Source organism: Lynx rufus, unplaced genomic scaffold, assembly GCF_022079265.1.
Source record: "Lynx rufus isolate CCGP_SWC_20201006 ecotype Redwood Valley unplaced genomic scaffold, mLynRuf1.p SCAF_1, whole genome shotgun sequence".
In the NCBI taxonomy this organism is placed as follows: Eukaryota; Metazoa; Chordata; class Mammalia; order Carnivora; family Felidae; genus Lynx; species Lynx rufus.
The window spans coordinates 67,223,143-67,236,955 of record NW_025814823.1 but is presented as its reverse complement, the minus strand read 5'-3'; the positions used below and the strand labels follow the sequence as shown (position 1 = coordinate 67,236,955).

At 42.5% G+C, this 13,813-nt stretch overlaps 1 protein-coding gene across 3 annotated transcripts in view; it reads left to right on the top strand.

Moving 5' to 3' along the window:
- The window catches only part of ABCC4 (ATP binding cassette subfamily C member 4), a 264,706-nt gene that overhangs the window by 171,662 nt on the left and 79,231 nt on the right, over window positions 1–13,813 (top strand). For all 3 annotated transcript variants that reach the window (XM_047081091.1, XM_047081080.1, XM_047081094.1), the window contains one exon: window positions 975–1,054. In XM_047081091.1, coding sequence (XP_046937047.1) covers window positions 975–1,054 — 80 coding nt within the window. The remainder of the gene's footprint in view (window positions 1–974; window positions 1,055–13,813) is intronic.

The following is a 13,813-nucleotide window of genomic DNA, read 5'->3' as shown; positions in this document are numbered from 1 at the left end:
GTCACTTCTGACACATCTCCCCTGCAGGCTGGCTTCCTGAAGCCTCCAGTACAAAAGAAGTTCAGGGACCTAGACAAACGCATTTCTCAGGAATTGCTTACACCAAAATAGGCTCTGTGTGTGTGTGTGTGTGTGTGTGTGTGTGTGTGTGTGTGTGTGTGTGTGTAGCTTCCATTTCTTTAAAATCTTATCATTTAAAAGACTAGATGTTTATTGAAAGTTTGTTCTCACATTCCAGTTCTCAAGCCTTTAGGATGTCCTGTTCTCATGGATTCTGAGAAGGGATATACAATGAGTAATAAGAAACCACCTTTAATCATTAAGTAATATTTCTTCTTTCCTGCCTACGTTCCTCTGGTTGTGTTGGAAATCTAAGAATGAGTCTGTGTCACACTTGGTGTACCGCAGAAAAAAGCGACTTATAATCCTAGTAGAAAACTCACAACTGGGGAATGGCAGGATTCCAACATTTGCCAAAATGTGAGATGCTGTGAACCATCCTGAGGGGGGGAAAAAGAGAGGTTATAATTACATCTGTTTAAAAGATACCACTTAGCAAAATTCTGATTACTAAAGCAAAATTAGTATAACAATTGGGGGTCAGTTTATGTATTTTGCAATTGTTTATTTACCAACTCAGCCCCCGAATGGGCATCCTAGATGGCATCTAAAAGGAGGGAATGTTCTAAAATCCACCAGCCCTTCCCTGTACCGCTGTAACGTTTTTTCACCTCCATTTTATCAAAAGTCGGCCAAATTTCAACTCCCTGCTCACTGCCGTTGGTGGTATTTTTGTTTCTCTTTGGGTATCATCCTGTTTTCTTTTTCTTCACCGCTGACATCGGCTTATTTCGTATGAACGCGTGATACCTTAAATACATATACGTTTCAAATGTTTTGACTTGTCTGTGAATCGTTTCTCTTAAAGGGCCGGCCTGGGGAAGTGAGTAATGTCTCGCGTCCTGTTGTTGTAGGAGGGATTTTGAACCGCTTCTCCAAAGACATCGGGCACATGGACGACTTGCTGCCCCTGACGTTTCTGGACTTCATTCAGGTAATGCTGGCAGTGACACCAAGTTCTCGCATGGGAACTGCAGTTCCTGTTCTTTCCAGTCCTTTCCTTGGGGGCCGTGGGTGGGCCCTTCGGCCTGACGAAGTCGCGTTATCTTCGTAAAGGCCGTGGCGGTAAGAGGAAGGTGTGGTCTGATTCGGAGGCCAAGTTCACATGAGTAATACCCCGGGTGTAGGAGCGGCTACAGAGTCATGTCAAGGTGGGTTCGAAGCAGCTACAAGCTTGGTAAGCGGCTCTCTGTCTGCCTTCCAGGCATCTGGCATGGATCTCACTCGACCGTGAACACATTTCATAATATAGAAACAGTCACCTCGCACGGAAAGATAGCCTAGATTAACTAAATTATGCATTGTGTTACCACAAAGGACAAATATTTACTGCACCGTTTTTGGGGGATAAAACCAGGTGTGGTTACTGACAAAGAAAAGATTAGTAATAATAAGGTGAAAATAATACTTCGTTAGCAAGGACAATAGAGAGCAGTTATTGTAGATACAAAGCCTTTAAAGGCAAGTACATTTAAGCCAATAATTTGAGTACAGGATCAGAGTCATCTCAGAAAATGTCTTTCTTGTTTTTCTAGGCAGCTTTTCTTTCACACGCTGATTGTGCTAAGTCTTAAGGTGTGTATGTATATGTGTGTGTTTTAAACCCAGCAATCCTGCAAATACCTTCTCTACAGCATTGGTTTTGTCTGTGAACTTGAGGTTCTGAAGAAGTATGTTGGGTCATCTCATGCCTCCTCTGCTTGCTCAGTATTGCTGCACACATGGGATGCTTTTCCTACTGTTTAATTCTGTCTACTTTTCAGTGATTCAGGCCAGGGGACTTTCTTCTTCATTTCCAAGGGTTTTGTTTTTTGTTTTTTTGTTTTTTTTTTTTTTAAATGAAGTGCATTTATCAACAACTGCATGCACATTTTCTAAAATCGCTGCTGCTGTTGCTAATATTTCATGACCTTGTGTTTCACTCTCCTCAGTGGTCTAATCATGAACTCATTGTAAGGCCAGGAAGTAGAAATGCTATCACTGAGGTCTGCAATTATCGCTTCATCCTGATGGTTCCTCCTCCCCCCAACTGTCCCCCCTTCCCCACACTTTTTTTTCAATGCCCAGATACACTTCCAGTCAAAACTTAGGGATTTTTCTGGAGCCATTGTTATAAAAGGAGCCAGAATTACTTAATTTGGAAAATTAGCTAGGTCATAAAAGTCAGTAATAGGCCCGAAATGACCACAGGCATTTCTGTGAGTCACAGGGGAAATGGAGCAATGAATATCTGCCTGCAAACAGTGTAGCCAACGAGGAAAGACGTGCGCTGTTACTGGCGTGAAGAAAGGAGACTCCGGGGGTGCCTGGGTGGCGCAGTCGGTTAAGCGTCCGACTTCAGCCAGGTCACGATCTCCCGGTCCGTGAGTTCGAGCCCCGCGTCGGGCTCTGGGCTGACGGCTCAGAGCCTGGAGCCTGTTTCCGATTCTGTGTCTCCCTCTCTCTCTGCCCCTCCCCCGTTCATGCTCTGTCTCTCTCTGTCCCAAAAATAAATAAACGTTGAAAAAAAAAAAAAAAAAAAAGAAAGGAGACTCCGAGGCAGAGTACTTTTACTGCGAAGATCTCTGATTTTTCCTTCCCTCTTCTGCAAGCTTATTGTATAGATGTGCCCTGCTGGGTTTTGCTGTGTAATTATCCCCAAGAAGCAATCTTTCACTAAAACAGAGTCACATTTTGACAGAGATTGTTTATTGCTTTGAGAAGATCTGGGGAAAGATTCTGTTTCTTTGCAAGTGCAAGTTAGGCAGAGGCCGAGTTTGTACAAGTGGGCTGTCCCACTGCGTGCTCAGCACATAGTTGGTCCTCATAATTAGAGTCACCCACCTCTTTCTGAATGATGTATGGAGACACAGGGATCGATGCCACCTGAGTTCATTATAAAACATTCTGAGCAGCCTCAGAAAATTCTAATCTCGTTGTACTTCTCTTTAACCAGAGAGACAAGGGCCTTTTTATTATCTGCTCACTTAATCTTGGTGAGACTTATCCTGGTGGAATACCAGTAGTCCCGATTAGCTGATTTCTTGACTCTAATAGCAGAGGTAAATCTCGATGTTATTGTCTCCAAGAAAGGAGTTTTGTCTAAAGGATAACTCAGTTATCAATTATGATAAAGATCTATTGTCACTTGTTTTGTTTGCAGGTGTCTTTAATAAGGCTTCCCATAATCCCTTCAGGAAGAAATATTTTCTCCTTTTAAAAATAGTATTAGCTAAATATAAAAGCTCTGATCCCTGCCATTGTTGTTGATTCTTTGAGGGACATTTCCCAACATTCATTGTTTAAATGGTTGTCAGGAGGAATCAAGGGAAACTTCATAAACAATGCAGTAACTGGTTCATCTTACTTTGTGTGCAGAGGCCTTTCTCCAAAGGATTTGCATGCGATGAGCAGACTTTTGACTGAGGTATCACTAGGATCATTTTGAAGTATTTGGGCCCTTTGCTATATTAGCAAGCGAAGATTTTTTTTTTTATTAAAGCCACAAAAATGAATTTAACCTGCCCTCAAATAAAGGCCAACAAAAATCAAAATGTAAATTGATTACTTTTTTTTTTTTTTTAAGTTGGTTAGGACTCCGTAAGGATAAAAACAACCCAGTGGTGTTCTGAGACTCTTAATGGAATCATGTAAAGTTAAAATAAACACTATTAGGGTAAGCACATAGAATGAAAACTAATTTTCCAAATCAAATACATTATATTCAATTCATTTTCCCCAATCAACCAAATGTTTAAAACCTGTTAGTTATAACAGCAATCTTCTGGAAATTAATTAGAAGCCTATTAGCTCTGCTAGCTGAGCCGAATGAAGAGGGTTGCTTGTTACATTTCTAAATAGGCTCCTAAATTAAAGCAAAGCAAGGTCAAAATGACAATCAGTTTGACTCACCTCGTGGCGTTGCTTAAGTAGTTTATCTGGTTTTTGTTTGGCCTTTCTCAGGTGGGTGAGAGTTTTTTAAAGGAAATTTTACCTACGTTGACTCAGTCCTCTGAGAAATTTAAAAGTTTTAAGTATTAGGGAAAACATACAGGTTATCACGAATATTACCTGTGTGAACAAGCGGCACCTTCCCAATTGCATGGGAATCTAAAAGGGAAACAACTTTCAGACCTCTTTAGAAAGTCTTCTAAAGAGTGTCGTTAGCCTCTTTCGGAACTGAGATACTAGAAGGTTGCCTTGTTGCCTTTGTTTCTGATGTCAGTAGCAGAATCAGCTCCTGGCATCAGGAAGTCCGCCCCGTTTTAATGTCTCACATCTGGTTCTTTGGGTAAAAATGTTCTGACTCTGGCAGCCCCGGGGAAGCTCACAGAAGCTCACAGATCCTGAGTCTTTCCGAATGTAACAGGTGAGTTTAATTGAAACGGTTGAGTTTTATTTATTTATTTTTTTTAAATTTTTTTTTCAACGTTTATTTATTTTTGGGACAGAGAGAGACAGAGCATGAATGGGCGAGGGGCAGAGAGAGAGGGAGACACAGAATCGGAAACAGGCTCCAGGCTCTGAGCCATCAGCCCAGAGCCCGACGCGGGGCTCGAACTCACAGACCGCGAGATCGTGACCTGGCTGAAGTCGGACGCTTAACCGACTGCGCCACCCAGGCGCCCCGAAACGGTTGAGTTTTAAAAGGACTGGGAATTTCCTTGTCAAGAAGTTCCCCTTGGTATTATCTTGCAGGAGATGTGGGCCTTCCCAGTCTGCATATCCTCTACATCAGGTATTCCCGAGCCAGAAAGAACTTGGCAGGATTTACATAGTAACGAATAGAACGCAAACTGAAATCTAAAACTGAGATACCTTCCTGAATAGGGAGTTAAGCTTTCCACTTATCAGAATATTCAGATTAAGACTGTCTTGTGCAGTGTGTGTGTGTGTGTTTCCACCTTACTAAAGATACGTATATGATCATGCATTTTTTGGAGAGTTAAAATCAAATCGATATAGACATAATGTGATTACAGTTATCCATGTGAGCTTTTTAATCCATATTACGCATGTTTGATTGCTTTTTCTGTAAGACAATGATAGTTTTGTTGGTTTTGTAAGCAAGAGTTCAGAAATGTGAACCATTGGGTTAGAACTTCATTGTTTTTCCAGTGGAGTCTGATGCCGAGAAACTGGGGAGAGACGGGAGAACAGAACCTTCCATTTGAGCCGTGGTGGCTGGAGTCAGTAATACTCTGTAGAAGCAGGTCAGAAATCAGGGGCAGATTTTATTACCCCTGAGATAAGACAATTCTGTTTAAAACCTGAGTACATTTGCTGACCAGGTAGAGCTTATTTTCCTAACTTTGTACCTTGTACTTCAACAAAAGATTTATATTTGTGTAAATATTTGTAGGGTTTTGTTTGTTTTTTTATTTTTTGTTTTATTTTGTTTGGGTAGTTAGCTGTTCCTAACCCAGCTCGTGGGAGACTGTGACACCTTGGATTTTGAAATTGTATGTCATTTCCTGTTGTCCTGTGTTAGAGTGGGGCTCCTGTGCGGGATTTGGGAGCCCGAACTGACCTGGGCACGGAACGGTAGTGAATGAAGAAAGTTCGATTGTCGACCTTCTATTTTGGAAGGCTGGGCCAGAAGTGAAGGAAATTTCTGAGTACATTGTAGGAAATAAATGATTCCTACAATCCAGAATAACAGCAGTCTGCAGGTTACCTCAGGGTTGCCCTGGGCTTATCAGATAAGTTAGCCAATGGCTGGCAGGGCACATCTGGCTTACCAGTGTTGTTCAGACACGTTTTGTTTATTCGCTTTCATGAAAATTGTAACAGCTTTGAGTATTAACGATATTTTTAAAACCAAGTAATCTATCAAGCCAGATATAGTTCTTCACATGTTAAAACTAAATGTCTTTACAAAAATAGGGATCAAAATACAAATAGTGTCAAGATCTTCATCTAGACCTCAAACATGACAAATCAATGATGAATAAGACTTTGGCCTTCAAAACGTGATGTATTTGGGTAAACAAAAGCATAGAAGTAGTGATTAAAATGTCCATTTTTGAGTGTTTGGCTGACTTCCTAATGCCATAGCACAAATACCAGCAGCATAAATCTAGTCTTTAATTTTCTTTCTTTCTTCTTTCTTTCTTTCTTTTTTTTTTATTAGAGAATGCAAACTGGAGGCAGGGCAGAGGGATGGAATGAGAGAGGGAGAGAGGGAGAGAATCTTAAGCAGACTCCACACTCAGCACAGAGCCTGATGTAGGGCTCAGTCCCATGACCTTGGGATCATGACTTGAGCTGAAATCAAGAGTTGGATGCTCAACTGACTGAGCCACCCAGGTGCCCCTAGTCTTTAATTTTCTTAAAACAATGATTAATTAATAAAGGTACCAAGAAAATATGTAATATTTTTAGTATTCTAATAACATTTAAGTTTTAATTAATGACAAATTAATTTTTAATGATTTTGAATACACAGGTGTAATATTTGTGCAGATCTGTTGTTTCGTGAACATATGTGCAACTAGATACATAATGGAGAATCTTGACTGTTTGTCCCAAAAGGGAAACATTGTTTCTTACTATGTGTCTGTGGTGTGCAGATTTGTAATTCTACCATATTTTCTCATTCCTGTAACATGTCTTCCTTTTTGTTTTCTCCACCCCATCTTTTATTGAGCTCCTACCATGTGCTGACAAAGATGGAATCTGTGTCTGCTTTCATTTGGCCAGCACTTCCCATGTTCAACATGCCATGCACCTGCTGGGCTTGGTTGTGGAACTGAATGACATTTAATTCCTGTCCTCCAGGGTCACCTGAGTGGCTTAGTTAAACGTCTGACTTCGGCTCAGTTCATGACCTCACGGTTCTTGAGTTCGAACCCCACATCATGCTCTCTGCTGTGAACATGGAGCCCACTTCAGATCCTCTGTCCCCCTCTCCCTTTGCCCCCCTCCCCCCTGCCCCCGCTTGCTCACTCTTGCTCTCTCTCAAAAATAAAACTTCAAAAAAAAAAAAAAAACGTTTAATTCCTGTCTTCCATGAGGCACATTCTCTTGGGAGAGACTGAAGGTCAGCAGTTACAACGCTGTGTGACCTTATAAAAGGAGGGAGACTGTGTAGGAGAGAGGATAAAGCTCTAGTGTGAGACCAGTCTGATTTCCAGTCCTTGTCTGCAATTTTCAGTTCACTTATCTTAGGAAGAGTTCTGGGACATCCAGGTGGGGGCATCCTGCAGGTAGTTGGGGGTGTGAGCCTGGTGTTTAAGACCTGGCATGAGCATAGAGCCTGTGTATTCTTCTCTGAGCAGGTCATTGATGGGCGGGGGGGGGGGGGGGGGTGGATAAGATTGCCCAGAGAGAGTGAAGCATTTTTAGGGGCCAAGACCAGAACCTTATGGAAACCTTAATACTTAAAGAGAAAGGCAGAGAAGAGAAGGCAGACAGACGAGACACAGAATGAACAGTGAGGGAGAAAGGAGGAAAATTGGTGCTGGAAAGCCAAAAGAAGACAGGTGTGTTCAGTGCAAAGGAGGAGGTGAGGAAGCAGAAAGCAGTCAGTTGGATTTGACGATTAGGAGTCCAAGGAGCAGCTGGAGAAGGTTCAGGATAGAAGGAGGCCAGATTGCAAAGGCTGTAAGTCAGAGGAGAGGAAGTTGACATAAGAGCAAGCTGTTTTTGAAGGAGTTTGCTCAGTGTTGCTAGGTCGTTTGGGTTTTATGGCTTATGTGGGTGCTTTGGGGGGTAGTGTATCTCTTCATCCCAACATCCCCCCCCCCCATCCCACTGATAACCAGGGGTTAGAGTCGAGGTCTTGAGATACAGAGGCGAGTAGGCGTGAGGCCCTGCCCTCATGGCTCTCCTCCAGCCCTCCCCAACCCCCACCCCCAGGAGAGGGAGCTGTCCAAAAATTCATCCTTGGCTGAGTTTGGAATGCTAATTTTGCCGAGTGCCTCAGAGGAAGTCCCGGGAAGCAAGTTGTTAGGTCCAGGAGCTCACCTGAGCTTTCAGGAAGTGACCCTCCATCAGAGAGGAAGAGGCTCCTGTGGGTGGTGGAGCAGGAAATGCTTCTGGAAGTGAGTGCCCATGTGGGACCTGAGCCTGAGCTCAGGAAGATATAGGAGCTGGAAGGCAGTTGCTTAGCTTTGTTTGAAAGGATAAAGTTAGTGCCAAGGGTGTTCGACTCCTTTCTGACAGTTCTGTTCATCCTTGGTGTATTTGATAAGCCTTGAGAGATACTTAATCATTTTAATAACTTCTATTACTTTAAAGTGTTTATTCTGTATCCTTTTCCTCAGCTAGTTCCTTCTCACTCCCTTAAATGAGATCTTAATTTAACATTTCGTAGTTATGAAAAAGACCCATCTTTGATTATTTGTTTTCTTCTGTCTTTGCCTCATGAATATGCCTCATGAATACTGTGATACATAGATTAACCTGCCCGTGGTCTTCTGAGATAAGCAGATACCTTTGTTCTTTGCTTTCAGATGCCAGTGTATTTGCTTATTTCAGAACTTCATGTATTTTCTTCTCTGAACCAGAGACTCTAATATGTCATAGAAGGGTAAGACCCTTCAAGGGATAACTGGATTTCATTTTCCTCTAAGATGGGCCATGCCCAACATGGGAACAGGGGTTCACACCCTTTCCTCACACCGCAGTGCTGTCTCGGAATATATATCTGAATAGGTTTGTTTTGCTTTGTTTGCTGGTGATTTGTATGACAGCGGAGCTCAGGCCTAGAGAGTACGATTCCCATCTCCTAGGTATTAAGTTTAATCTCTCTACAACTCCTGGAAGGGAATTCTACATGCCTGCCAGGAGGACTATTGATGCTCTTCTATGTGTTACATATACACCTTGGATGCAACCTCAAATAGACCCGTCTTCATTCTTCACGGACCATCAAAAGTCTCTTCTTCCTATTAGCAAAGCTTTCCTTGGGCACTTTGTTCTGCAATAAAACTATCCCTATCCCCTCTGAAGAAGCTGGGATCCTCGAACCGTGGCCGAGTGCAGTGCTGAGCAAATTGCATTACGACCTCACTTCCACTCGGTCAGTTAGTACTTCCTGTGTACCAGGCACTTTTCTAGGCACTGGTGTGTAGAGGAGTGAATCGGGCATTGGATTCCAGGAGTTTACATTCCAGTGCAAAAGACAGATGGTAAACAGTTAAGTTTATAAGGCAATTATAATAATCTCCTAGTGCATTAAGGAATGGGAAGTCTTTGCAGGTGACTTCCGGGAGTGTTGGGACATGGTGAGCAAGGAAGTGGTGATGTTTGAGTTTGGAAAATATGAAGGAAACAGCCATGCAGAAAAGACCTGGAAGCAGATGGGCAGAGTGTGTGCTCAGGAAAAGAAACGTGCAGATGCTCAAGATGAGAGCAAAGTGGCATGTTCCCAGGTAAAGAGAAAGCCAGGCCGTGAACAGAGTGGAGACGTAGGCAAGAGGGCTCTTGAGACCTAGGCAGAACTGGACTCCATAGGTTAAGAGGTTCGGGTTCTCTTCTGGATGCAACGGGAAACCACTGGAATATTATAAACAGAGGAGGGACATCATGCTCATACTTCAAAATTGAAAAAAATGTATATTTGATGCTAATCATGAGGCTCAAATATTTTTCTAATGTTTTAAGTCATCAAAATCTGCATAATCCCTTAAAGGCAAGGCTCTAAGGCTGTATTTCATGGCATTCTCTCACGCTCAGCACAGCTTCAGGAACTGAGGCAGATCAGCACTTCGTATTTCATTCAAGTCATGAAAACTGTATTGAGTCATTCCCCAAATAGGAAAGTGGTTCTCTGCAGTCAGCGTGGACCTCTTATCCTTCCAGCAGCCTACCCTTTTTAGGGCAGTGGCTCTCAAGCACCAGGTTGCCCCTAGCTGAGGTAACATGGGAAAAAGAAAAAGGATGGTGTAGCTTTCCTCCCCACCCTGCAAAGCTGAATTTTCTGTTTTTCTCTTTCGGACATCTTGTTTTTTAAATATAGTCAAGTGGCTCTTAGCCAGAAGGTGTAAAGTCAGTACAAAAGGTGATAGGTAGTCCAAATGACCTGGAAATAACATTAATCCTAGCTAATGTTTAGAGACTCCTTCCTGGGTGCCCAAACTTGTTTCAGATCTTTTATTTGTATAATCTCTCATCTTTCTGGCAACTCCATGAGTTATGTACAGTTATTGTGCTGTTCTCACAGATGAGGGAAATGAGGCCCAGAGAAGTTACATAATTCGTCCAGGATCACACATCTAGTAAGCGATCACTTTGAGGCTTTTATTTTTATATTATTGAGTTGTACTCGTTTATGTTCATGAAGGAGAAGCAGAGTTCCCCTTTCTATGTTTTGATCACATCAGACTCTTCTCAATGAGGGAGATTCCAGGTAGAATCTCTAATAATAATTAAATTATTTGTCATCTGGTGCCTATGCTGCCTTTTCAACAAAAGTCGTAAAAGTGCTCATGTAATGTGATCCCATGGTATTTGAGATATAAATCTTTTGAAATTGTGGTGCTGGCCTTCTCTCTCTCTCTCTTTCTTTCTCTCTCTCTCTCTTTTCTATCTTTAGCACGTGTGAACAAGAGCCAGAGAGAATCTTAAGCAGGCTCCACTCTCTGTGTGGAGTCTGACATGGGGCTCGATCCCATGACCCTGGGATCATGACCTGAGCTGAAATCAAGAGTTAGATGCTCAACCAACTGAGCCGCTCAGGCACCCCTCTTTTTTCTTTAGAATTAAAGATGGACAAATCACTTTCCTCCTTCATGAATGTTTTTTCAAATTTTTGCTGGTTGTAAAATCCAGACTGAGAGCTGCTATTTTCAAGAACTTTATTCCTTAGCTAATGATAAACCTGATTTCAAATACAAGTATAGGAGAAGTTGTGACTATGTTTTAGGTGTGAGCATCATGAAGTAGAAGATACAATATTTACACATATTTTAATGCACATTTGTTTGGGTTGTGATATACGTAGCTCTGGAGTACTGTTATGTAAATCAGGAAAAGTATTCGGCTGTGATGAAAACAAAGGAGCATTTCTTAAGATTTTGTTGAAAAATAGAAGCTTAACTTTACATTAAAACAGTGAACAACAGGTGATTTTATACTGCGCTAGTACTAGAGGTTAGAAATACATTCCTTATAGACAATGACACAAATCTAAAGTTAAAAGTTAAGTTGTTAAATTTAAACACTAGAAGTGTATACACTGAACGTAATAAGTTTATCATTTATATGTAAAAAACAAATACTTTATAGTTAATTTAACCAAATGTCCAAGTAGCAAATTTACATTTTGAATACTTAAGGATCTAAACTCTCAATTTTAAGATTTGATAATGGAGGCAATAACATTCTCTTCTGTGAAGATAAGAGTTCTGGTCTACTTGATTTCAGGCAACAGAGCTTGTCTATGCTTTATCTGGTGTGTGTACGTGTGTAAATATAAATGCACATATACCCTCAAGGAGCAGTCACGTTATTGATTTGCAACCCTTTCAAATCAAGTAGCTGGATGTACATCTTAAACTGTAAGGCAAGGAAAATAATGTTTGTGGTTGTAACAGAGGGTTTTATGTAGGGCTCTCTGTGAATCATGGTCTGCAGTTTAAGGGAACCTGGAAAACTTGTCTGAGGAATTTATATTTGAACCTGTGAACCCTTGGCCCCATCCAAGGTCTTTGAGCAGGAAAGTGGCCACTCACCATGTAATTCTAAGGGCGACAAGGACATCTTTCTCCTTTGAACATGTTATTCCCATTTGGTGGATTTTACTGAAGATCAACAAGGGTGATAATGTGGTTCGTGTTGTTGCATGTGCTGGGAGGTTGCCTGTGAATTGTGCCCTTGGCTACTTCCTGGAAAGGATCTTAATGTTTCAGATTTCGGTCTCCTTTTTGTGGTCTTTTGCAAAAGGCTTTGTGGCAGAAGGCTTCCTCCTCCTCCCACCTTGCTGGTTCCAGCCAGCATCTGTACTGGCGTCTCAGGACGGGGCAGCGGGCGACCTTGTTCCATGCCGGCCTTCCGTGAGGCTTCCCTGGGCTTCTGGCTCTGCTTCTCCCATTTCAGTTCAGTGCACTGGGATGCCAGGGCCCCAGGTTTCCTGGAAGCCTGACGGTGTTACATGATCTGATTTATTCTATGAGGCTTTCTCCTTTCGGGAGAATTACGGATGAAGTTAGCAAAACACGCATTGAGTGAAGCTGGAAAGTTAAGACGTTAACTCTAAACCTGTCCTTGAACCTCCGGAGGTAAATACTAGTCTTTAGTCATTTTTTAATTTCTTTGCTAAGGAATGCTGTAGAAAGGATGGCAGAGTCAGCCACCGTTCTTGGTGTTCAATCCGTTCCTCCTTTTTCTCCGATTCCTGAATTTCATGCTCCTCTCCATCCCGCTGTAAGATGAGCTTCTAGTGGCTGTCTCTGGGGTACGCACTCTCTCCGCTCCATTCTTTGGCCTTCTCTTTTGCCAGAGTCTGTTGTGATTCTTCCTAGACTTGTTCCTGTTCCTTACCCATGTTGTCATCTCATAATGACAGTACTTATTGTGTGAACTGATAAGTAGGAATGCCAAGTGGAGTGCTTTGGGAAGGCTTAATAAAAGGCTCCGCTTAAAAAAAAATGGCTTTAAGTAATTAGGTATGGATGAGACAAGTGACTGCGGGGGAGGGGGTTGGAGAAATACAGGCGGAATCTATGCTGAGAGCCTCACAAAGTGTCTTCGAAGTCCTAGGTGATGCATTATGGGTGTGAGTTTTGTAAGAAAGACCTTGAGACACTCCAACACCAGATCTGTACATGCTTTTATTTTTTTTTATTTTTATTTTTTTAATATTTATTTTTGAGAGAGAGAGACAGCACGAGCAGGGGAGGGGCAGAGAGAGAAGGAGACACAGAATCCGAAGCAGACTCCAGGCTCTGAGCTGTCAGCACAGAGCCCCATGCAGGGCTTGAACCCACGAACCGTGAGATCATGACCTGAGCCGAAGTCGGACGCTTAACCGACTGAGCCACCCAGGAGCCCCTGTACATGCTTTTAAATTAAACCAAAACTTTAAGATTTTGTATTATTTATTTCTGAATTGGCCAACTATTAGTTCAGATTGTAATAGTTAGGACCTCTCTGTAACCCTTCCTGGGAAAGTTGGGGATGGCTTCCCGGTGATCCTGAGCCTCATGTAGGGGAGAAGCCAGTGATCCCTGAGCCTCATGTAGGGGAGAAGCAGGCACCAACGACAGGAAGTCCAAGAGAGCCTAGGAAGTTTGCAAGGACACCATAATGTGAAGTTTGAGATCGGGCATCAGAGGGGATAAAGATGGATAGGTATAGAGGAGGCAGATCACAGGGAGACTCATGTCTCCAGTGCAGGGATTTGGATTTGGAATGTTGGTAGAAAGCCATGGAGAGGGAAGAAGACACCACAAGAATAGTGGGTTTGGCCAAGTTTCTATTTGGGATATCCAGGTAGTGATGCCAAGTGTGGCTGGTGAAAACCCTTTGATTTTTTTTTTTTAACATTTATTCATTTTTTGAGCGATAGAGCATAAGCAGGGGGGTGGGGGGGGGAGAGAGAAAGAGACAGAGAGTGCAAGTAGGGGAGGAGCAGAAAGAGAGGGAGACACAGAATCCAAAGCAGGCTCCAGGCTCTGAGCTGTCAGCACAGAGCCCGATGTAGAGCTCGAACTCATGAACTGGGTGATTATGACCTGAGCTGAAGTTGGACACTTACCGACTGAACCAC